This window comes from Xiphophorus couchianus, chromosome 6 (assembly GCF_001444195.1).
Source record: "Xiphophorus couchianus chromosome 6, X_couchianus-1.0, whole genome shotgun sequence".
Taxonomy (NCBI): domain Eukaryota; kingdom Metazoa; phylum Chordata; class Actinopteri; order Cyprinodontiformes; family Poeciliidae; genus Xiphophorus; species Xiphophorus couchianus.
Window position 1 is genome coordinate 26,106,723 of NC_040233.1, and position 9,366 is coordinate 26,116,088.

Consider the following 9,366-nt stretch of genomic DNA (forward strand, 5'->3'; position numbering starts at 1 on the left):
AATTTGATAATTCCTAATAATGCATTTTCCCTTCCTGGGTCTTCTGGTTCATCCCTTCATGCCTTCAGGCACAAACAAGCAAAGATCTTCTGTCATGGCAGGACCTGTCACTTAGGTCTGTTTAAGTTAAACTGCGTTGTAAATCAGCCGTGACGTGACAATAGTAGTCTGTGAAAGCTGAAGACTTCCCACCCAGCTTTGTATACTCTGTGAAATCGTAACGTTGCAGTAGCTATGCGACCTTTAATGGCCCACATAGGCCATTCAGACATGTTAACATGATTTATTGTGAACTAATCACTGTAGGACATCTAATTGGATCATTACACAGAGACTTCATTCATAAACAGCCTAATTGGAGCTAATGAAGAAGGAGCTGGATTCACTGGGTTTCACCAACAGGAGCTGTCCAGGACGAGCGCCTCCTGAGCTGACAAGTCAACGCTTTGTTTATGTTGGAAGGAGATGGATCAGGCATGACCTCTCAACCTGTTTCCTCAGTGGATTTCTTTTAGACGGGTGGGGGGCTTGAAGAAACACGCTCAAGTCGCTGCCACAAGAGAATGGCACACACATGTGCAGCGTTGGAAAAGAAAGCAGCATGCCTCGAGTTTAACAAGCGCAGACAGAGCAATTTGTTCTCTTTGGAAGGTCCAACCCCGCTTCAGTTCCGTGATAAATTCAGGAAGATAAACAGGATCACAAAAACAGACTTTTTGGACAATTTTAAATGCCTACCTGGTGACTTCATGGTGTCTTACAAAATGTTTTTTTAATTACTAAAATATGTAACAGCTTGAGGTTTATAACAGCTTTTTAAAAATTGCAATCACAAGTTTGAATGTATTTTGTTGGGATAAAGTGTAATTGCGATGGACAAAATGTAAGTTTATCTAACAAACAAAAACTCTGAAAAGTGTGGTGTGCATCTGCATTCAGGCTGCCTGAGTTCATGCTTTTAGGAAAACCTTTTGCTGTAATTAAAGCTGCATTGGAACCTGTGAACATATTTTGCAAGTTTTAACTCAGGCATGACCTGAATTTTGAATAATTCTTACACATTAATTAAGGTTTGATTGAAGGGAAGGTGAACTTTCACCCCAGTCTTGAGTCTTTTTCAACGTCTAACAGGTCGTGTATTCAGATCCATCCATCTTCCACCTTTCCCGTCTCTGCCAAAGTAAAACATTCCCGCAGTATGATGCTGCTAAGACCATGTTTTATGGAGGACAGGGTGATGAGCAGCTTTAGAGTTTATGATTTATGGAGAGCATAACTGCTTATGTTCTGTAACAAATCTCTGACGCCTTCACCAAAAAGTTAGTGTTAATATAGAGACAGGGATTTGACACTCCAGGTTCTTGGTTTTAAAAAAGGAGAAAATCATTCATCATTTTCTTTCAACATTAAATCTATAGATGCCCAATAAAACCAGTTAAACCCTTTAGCAAGGCACTGCAGAACGTTCATTGGTTTCAATGAGAACACTTGATTTGACTAAAATTAAATAAAAGACTTGGATTGAATGTAGCTAATAAAACCCCCCAATTATTTTTAAATAAATGTTTATGTTTTCAACTTCTTAACAATATGGGTTTGTTTTAAACTGAAGTTATAGGAACAGAGCCGAATTAAACATGTCATAGCATGCAATTGTTTCCCACCTTCAGTCTTTTCTAAAAACTGAAAACACACTTCAGTTTCTTACAATTGTACCACAAGGTGGCAGCATAAGTTGATGAAAAGTTTCAACCTCATTAGATTTATTTATGTTACTCCATTAAGGCTTCCCGCCGTCTTTTCTTTTGAGTTAATCTGAAAATTTTATTTTCTTCACTTTGAGACAATAAAAACCCCCCAATCTGACGCGCACTTGTAACCACTGGACACAAAACGTCTCCAAACCTCAAAGCACCTCTGACTGACAGTCTTTTCCTGCAGAAGAGTAACGGACCACACACTGATCGGGCCGTAATTACCTTTCCACACACCACAGAGGGAGTCAGCCGGCCGGTTACAAGCCTGTCCCTCTAGTCTGACATCTAAATTAGAAGCCTGAGGCTCAAAGGGCTACAATGTAAATAATATATCCTATTTGGAGTCATTTAATTGTCTACCTAATGCATCCTTAAATAAGCAAAGTATATACGTTTCTTTATTTTTGGAAGCTTTCATTTCACCAAAAGCAATTAAATCTGGACAGCAAGGAATATGTTCCACTAGTATTTGTACAAATGTGTGAAACATGGAAAAAGGTATGAGATCATTTTACTCCAAAATGTAATTTTTGAATGGGAAACAGGTGAAGAATTAATAGTACATATGTATTTAAAAAGACAACCACCTGTAGTTACTTTAATCAAATAAACAGCAAATTAAAACAGCTCAAGCTTTTTGCAATAAAGCACAAGTAAAAAGATCCATTAAAATCCTTTTTATTTTCAAAATAAAGTTTTCTATCAAAGTGGGAATTATACATATTTACAGTCTTGTGAAATTACATATACAACTATACAAAGTATGTACAGCAATAATTATATAAATACACTCTATACGTGCTGATGCAACCCGTATGAGGCAGTTTTAAGGCATTGAATGGATGGAGAACAACAGCTCAGCTCTGGGCTCGCTTCAAGCAGAGCGCTCTCATTGTGGATGTTTAAGACACAGCGGTTCTGCACAGTAAGAAGAAGAAGAGCCCCAGGTGTACCACACAGCCAGGGCCGGCCTGAGGAATAACCAATAGTGGGCATGTTGACAAATGTGGCAGCTTACAGAAAACCTTTATAGCTAGAAAGTTTTGTTAGCTGTCATAGTTTCAAGTTACGTTAATCATTTTTGCTGACTGTCAGAGAGAAAGTGAGTTAGTGAGAGAAATAATATCTTGTTTTGTCATTGTGGCCACTGACTACATCAAAAAGAGCAGCTAGCGTTTTCATTTACATGTTTTACTGGGCAGCTTGGTAAATGCACATTTAACCATTTCACTCGCACAATGGAGAAATAATGCAGAACTGGTAAAACATTAAAGTCCATTGTTTCCAAAACTGCTGATGAACTGGTCTGACTGATTCTCTGACAAAAAGAAAACCTAAAAACACTCATGGCTGACAGCTGATTTTTAGCATTCAATTGTTAAAGTAAAATATAGCTTCTTATTTTACTTTATCCAAATTTTATGTTGTAACATAAGTTAGACTTTTATCTGATAAGATGTTGATTCGGTCTTTGCAGCCGGGTACATTACATAATAAATAACATGAATTTAATTAACTGCTGGCTTATTGCTGAATTATAAAACGGCTGTATTTAATGCAGAATGCAAAGAAAAAGGAAGTAAGAAAACTCATTCAGCGGTGCTGAAGGATCAGTCCTGCACATGAACCTGTAGAAAACAACAAAGTCATCAGCTGTTTGCAGAGGTAGAGTGATTGTATGAGTCTTAGCAAACTTTTTAATTACGGCTGTCAACATAAAATCAATCAACTGAAGATGTTGAAGATGTGACAACTTACCCAACCCAAACTGAACTGTTACATTTCAAAAACATTTAAAGTTCACGATTTACAAACTGTAGGAGATTTTTTATTTTTTTTTAAAAAGAAGAAGTTTATACTTTAGTCTGCTTATGCCTCTGGCCGGCTCTGGATGTATGCATTCATTTAATACCAGATAAGACTCTGCATTCTTCAGGGCAGGTACATTGTTCTGCTGCTGCTGCTGACAGGCTCATTATTTAAAGAGAAGCCATTAGGCGCTCATTAATGTGCTAATTACAACACGCTGATGGACAATCCCAACACAATTAGTCAGAACCCCCCACCCCCCCGCCCCACCCCCCCAAGTTAAACCCGTACGTCATTTGGATAAGGCAAAGGAACACGTGTTCAAACTCAGCTCAGAACTTTTTAAAAACATATGGGCCAATCCGTCATCTTGGAGTCTCAGTTTTTAATAATTTATTTAATAAAAATATTCCAAAGAGCGGGTTTTTACAGTTTTAAACCCTCAGCAGCCGCGCTCAGACCCGGGACAGAGGCATCTGTTTGGGGCAGGACACTGAGCTGGCCGTCCCGGATCTCCAGGTCAGTCCGGTACTCACGTCGCTGTACATGGACCCAGCTGACGCTTTGCTCCCCCAGCAGCAGCGCGTGCAGAAAGTCCGCCAGGACTCCAGCGTCTTCCCTGACCAGATCCAGGCCCCCGAGGTGATCCCCACCAGGAGACACATGAAGTACTTCAGCATGAACACGGCGTAGTCCGGCCTCTGCCTGCTGCGGTCCGTTACGCACGTACAGTTATGCGTAATTTCCCATGTTTGCCTGTTGTGCTGCTCGTAAAAGTAGCATGCCACTATGACGGTGGCCGGGACGGTGTAAAGAACCGTGAAAACGCCAATCCGGATCATAAGGCGCTCCAGTTTGTCAGTCTTGGTGCCGCCTTGCTTTATAACGCTCCGGATGCGGAAAAGGGAGACGAACCCGGCCAGAAGGAACATGGTGCCGATGAAGAGGTAGATGACCAGCGGGGCAAGCACAAACCCCCGCAGGTTATCCAGGTTCTGGTTCCCCACGTAGCAGATCCCAGCCACGGAGTCCCCGTCCACCGAACTGAGCGCCAGAACCGTTATGGACTTCAGGCTGGGGATGAGCCAGGCGGCCAGGTGGAAGTACTGAGAGTAGCTGGCGATCGCCTCGTTCCCCCACTTCATACCTGCCGCCAGGAACCAGGTGAGGGACAGAATCACCCACCAGATGGAGCTGGCCATGCCGAAGAAGTAGATGAGCAGGAAGACGACGGTGCAGAGCGCAGGACCCGTGGTCTCATAGTGGATGTGCTCTGCGCCGCTCTCCCTGCTGCAAGCCACTTCCTCATGTCCGGCGATCAGCCTGACGATATATCCCACCGACACGAACATGTAGCAGGCAGAGAGGAAGATGATGGGCCGCTCCGGGTACTTGAACCTCTCCATGTCTATGAGGAAAGTAGCCACTGTTGCAAAAGTTGAGATGAAGCAGAGGACGGACCACAATCCGATCCAGAACGCCGTGAAAGTCCGTTCCTCCTGGGTGAAGTAGGGGTTGTGGCACGGCATGGCGCAGTTGGTGATCTGTCCGGTCTTGACGCGGTTGTGCAGCGGGTGACCCTCCGCGGTGACGGGCACCATGGGCGCGCGGCAGAAGCAGCCCGTCTCGCAGGGAGACGCGGCAGGTTTGTGTTTTCCAGGGAAGCCTCGACCGTAGCCGCTCTTCTTCTTGTTGTACGGCTTCAGCGGCCGGTTGGTCGGCTTGGCCAGCACGGGAGATGCGGTGGTGGTCTGGCTCCGGTTGTAGTCCATGCACAGGGTGTCCTGGTTGCCCTGCTCGGGCAGCAGGTCGCACCTCATCCGGTCCGGCCACGGGAAGCCGTACTGGCTCATGAGCGGCGCGCAGCCAGCCTTGGCCCGCTCACACACGCTCCTGCACGGCGGCAGAGGCTTCTTATAATCCTCCAGACAGATCGGCGTGTACATGCTGCAGAGGAAGAAGCGCAGGTCCGGGGAGCACTTTATCTCCACCAGCGGCCAGAACTGGTGCACCTCCAGCCCGGCTTCGTCCTGGGTGTCGTGGTTGAACTGGTTGGGCATGTAGGTGTAGTTGTACCCGATTCCTTTGCACAGAGGGACGGATATCTCCTGGCACTGGAGCTCCTTGGCCGCCTTGCAGTGCGTTGAGTGCAGGATGAGGACAAACAGGACGCACCAACCCGGGACGCGCACCTCCATCGTTGCCTTTTGTGCGCAATCAGTCCAGGACAAAACTGACAGAAAACTTGCGCTCTGTAAGGGCGTCCGGTTAACCCAGAAAGTCCGTCAAACTCATACTAGATCGCAGGAAGTCAGTGTCACTTTTCAGTCCACATAGACCCAAAAGGAAAACGTTACTGTCGCGTAATCCGGAGATCCTGCCTGCCTCCCCACTCTCCTTTGTGTCAGTGCTCGCCGTGTCTGTGCATGCATGCTCTGTGGCTGACAGGCGGGCTGCATTTTATATGAGGAGAACGAGGACACTCCCCCCGTAGGGACAGGAAAGGAGTTCAAGTCAATCAGGAGTTCCTTCTGTAGGTGTTTGCTCAAAACGTTCACCCTGGAGGAAAGGGTTATGATCACTTTGTCCTTGTTTACGTTACGCAAAACGGTCTCTCTCTCTCTCTCTCTCTCTCTCTCTCTCTCTCTCTCTCTCTCTGTGTAGTGATTGTTTGGGAAGAGCGTTGTGGGTTACAATAGATACATTATGAAGGAATGCAGTTAGGCATCCCAATTGTTCGTGGTGAACTAACAGGTCAACTGATGGAGCTTTTTAGGTCAACAGGACGCAACAGTGAGGACATCAGAGCATCAGAGCATCAGAGCAGCACTCAGTGTGTATTAAACCAAACGACACATATGAAGGCAGTTCACATCGTTTCTCAAACACGCAAAACAACCAGCATTATAAACAAAATGTGTGTATTTCTTAATTGTCCAAGGTCTCCAGACTCTTGCAAAAGAAAAAAATCTGTATAGATATTAACAAGAAAAACATAACTTGTACTTTTTCTTTCATCTATTGTATATATTTAGATGTTAAATTTCCTTATTGAGAGCAAAGCCGAGTCTAAAGCCAAATTCCTTGTTTGTGTTTGTGCAAACTTGGAAAACAAACTTGATTCTGATCATTTATTTATTTAGTTGTCATAAATGTATATTAGTTACTGAACTTAGTTTGGGACCAAAATATAACACGAGTGTTTATTAACTTAGAGTCTGCAAATATTCATGGAAAATCTTCAATAGTTGACAATAACTGTCACTATTCCTGAAAAACAAAACTTCTTCAAAATGTGCAAAGCTATTGCCAATCAGTGAACTTCGAAAGACTATAATGATATATATATATTTAGAAGATTCCTGTAATCAAAATATAATAATTTAATCATTGAGTTTATTCACATTCCAACCACAAACTTCAATAGATTTGAATAAATTTGATCACTTGTGAAGTGGAGGGAAAAGGATACATGTTTTTTTAATTTAGATTTTATGTTTAAATTTGACAAAATGATCCCTCTTTGCTGTGACTGCTAAATAAAATCCACTGCAGCCAACTGCTTTCAATAGAGTTCACCTGTGTATAATTTAATCCCAGTATGAATCCAGCTGTTCTGCGAAACCTTCTGAGATTTGTTAGAGAACATTAGCGAACAAACAGCATCATGAAACCCAAGGAACATAGCAGACAGGGTGGTTTAAAGCAGGGTTATTAAACAATGTCCTAAGGTCTAAACATCTCACAAAACCGCAAAACTAAAACCATGAACTCCAATAAACCTGACAGATCAGGCAGTAAAAGCATTCATCAGAGAAGCAGCCTAGAGGAGCAGGTTCTCTTAACTTGGTGGTGTAAAATGAGAAAACGTTGTGGGAATATGCAGATATTTCGTTGTGAATCTCCCAGAGGAGGGTGTGATTTTGTTCATTGTTTAAAAGCAGCTGGACTAACCAACCCCTTTGCCTTTCGCCAACCAGCAAACATTTGCTAGCTAATTTTTTATGCAGCCACCAACACCCCCAAGCTTTAATTTGCCGATAAGTTTGACAGAAGCCAATTTATTCATCGTCTGTCAGTAAGTGGTTTTGAAAACCGCCAGGGAACAATGACGCTGTCCGTCACTCGCCGTCCAGGGGAGGCAGAGACTTCCTGCCTCCTTTGGATGCCTGACAATGTGAAAATGTACATGTAGCCTTGGAGTTGGATGTATGTGTGAAAGAATGAGACAACGTGTCTACATGCTCATGTGTATGGCTGCCTGTCAGAAGCTGGAATAAACAGAGAATGTGTGTGTGTGGGGGTGTGCGTGTGTGTGTGTGTGTGTGAAGCGAGGTTACTACGGGCTTGTTAGCCCACAGCAGGGGGTCGACTTGCTCTAAAGAGAGGGGGGGTGTTTGTCTTAATGCTGCTGCCAACGTTTTACTCAGTGCATGCTGGGTCGGCGATTACCACGTCACACCAACAGCCTAACAAACAGGACTGCGTGTGTGTGTGTGTAAACAGTTTCAGAGCTCAGCCCAAAGGAAATAAGCTAACATAGGCAGATACAGCATTGTGATTGCACTAATTAAAGTCATTCACACTTATTATTGGATTTAACAGCTTCAAATGGAGCTGAGACAGTTTGGTAGACAGGCAGAATGTTTCCAATCCACAGGTTTTATCAGAACTAATTAGCGTTTGTAGAAAGGTGCGTGTTTTAGCTCGGTTTGGCGTCTCATATGGGTGGCGTTGGTGACGAAAAAAGACAAATTCAAGATTCAAGATGACCTCTTGACTTTCAAAAATGCCACTCTTCCTATGATGGACATTTGTGAAAAAGTGTTGGTCAGAAATGAAAAACCTTCAATCTTTATGAAAGCTGGATGGGAAAATATCTTGTGAATTTGTGAAGACTTTTGGAGTTTATCAACCAGTGCCAAGGTATGGATGTACCATGATGGACTGTTAATTTTTCCAGACCACACACTATAGAAATATCAACTAAAAAGAACAGGAAATTATGCAGTTTATACTAAAAATGGCTTAAATGGGGCAGAGGACTCCAGAAAATGGAATCTGGATGAGTATGAATCAAAAGTTTGGAATTACTCTGCAAGGTATCAGCAAAACAGATCGTTGGCTTCCTCAAGCCTGGCCTTAAAAATGTGACGATTAAATCTCTCAGTGGAAGACAGACGTTGTACATGATTTCATTCTTGTCTGATGTAGATTGCAGTTGTGACAGTTCAGGCCATGCTGGTCCACAGTCAGGACAGAAACGTCTCATTATGAGTTCTCTTGTTGCCTCTAGCTGCAAAAATGTTCTTCTGTTGGTGTCCTGGAGACAGAAATGTCTCAAACCTTGAAGATTTTTGTTGTAAAAAAAACCCAAAACATAATTTAAACAAACAATCTTCTTCCTGTCCTGTTAGTTGCTTGGTCAGGTTACCTCTAAATAATCAGCACAAATCTGCAGTAAAGTCTTAGAACTGCATCTAAATTCTACTGTGGCTACACTTGTGTAAACATGTGGGGTTTAATATGCTTTCAATATATAGAAAAAGTGGCAATTTAGTATCTCAGACAGTTTTCACAAAAAAAACTGAAAGACAGAAATTTTTTAAAAGAATAGTGCGATTTCAGTCCTTCCAACTGGTACTGAAACTAGAAATGCAAACAGAGCTTTCCAGGCTTTTAGTTTGCAGCTGTTGGTGTAAGAAGCTGAGCCAACTTCCTTCCCGATCCTGATCGGCATTCCTCCTCACCCTCTCAAACTTTCCTTAAGCTGGGTCCGTCGAAGCTCAGCTCACGTAAA

General features: G+C 43.0%; 1 protein-coding gene across 1 annotated transcript; it reads right to left on the reverse strand.

The window, feature by feature from the left end:
- Window positions 1-2,419: 2,419 nt before the first annotated feature.
- On the reverse strand, window positions 2,420-6,059 carry LOC114147239 (frizzled-8-like). The gene is made up of 2 exons (XM_028021855.1): window positions 4,103-6,059; window positions 2,420-3,385 (listed from the first exon to the last, which is right to left on the reverse strand). Exons 1-2 carry the CDS (start codon window positions 5,762-5,764, stop codon window positions 3,368-3,370), a joined length of 1,680 nt encoding a protein of 559 aa, XP_027877656.1. The 5' UTR covers window positions 5,765-6,059; the 3' UTR covers window positions 2,420-3,367.
- Between the last annotated feature and the right edge of the window lie 3,307 nt (window positions 6,060-9,366).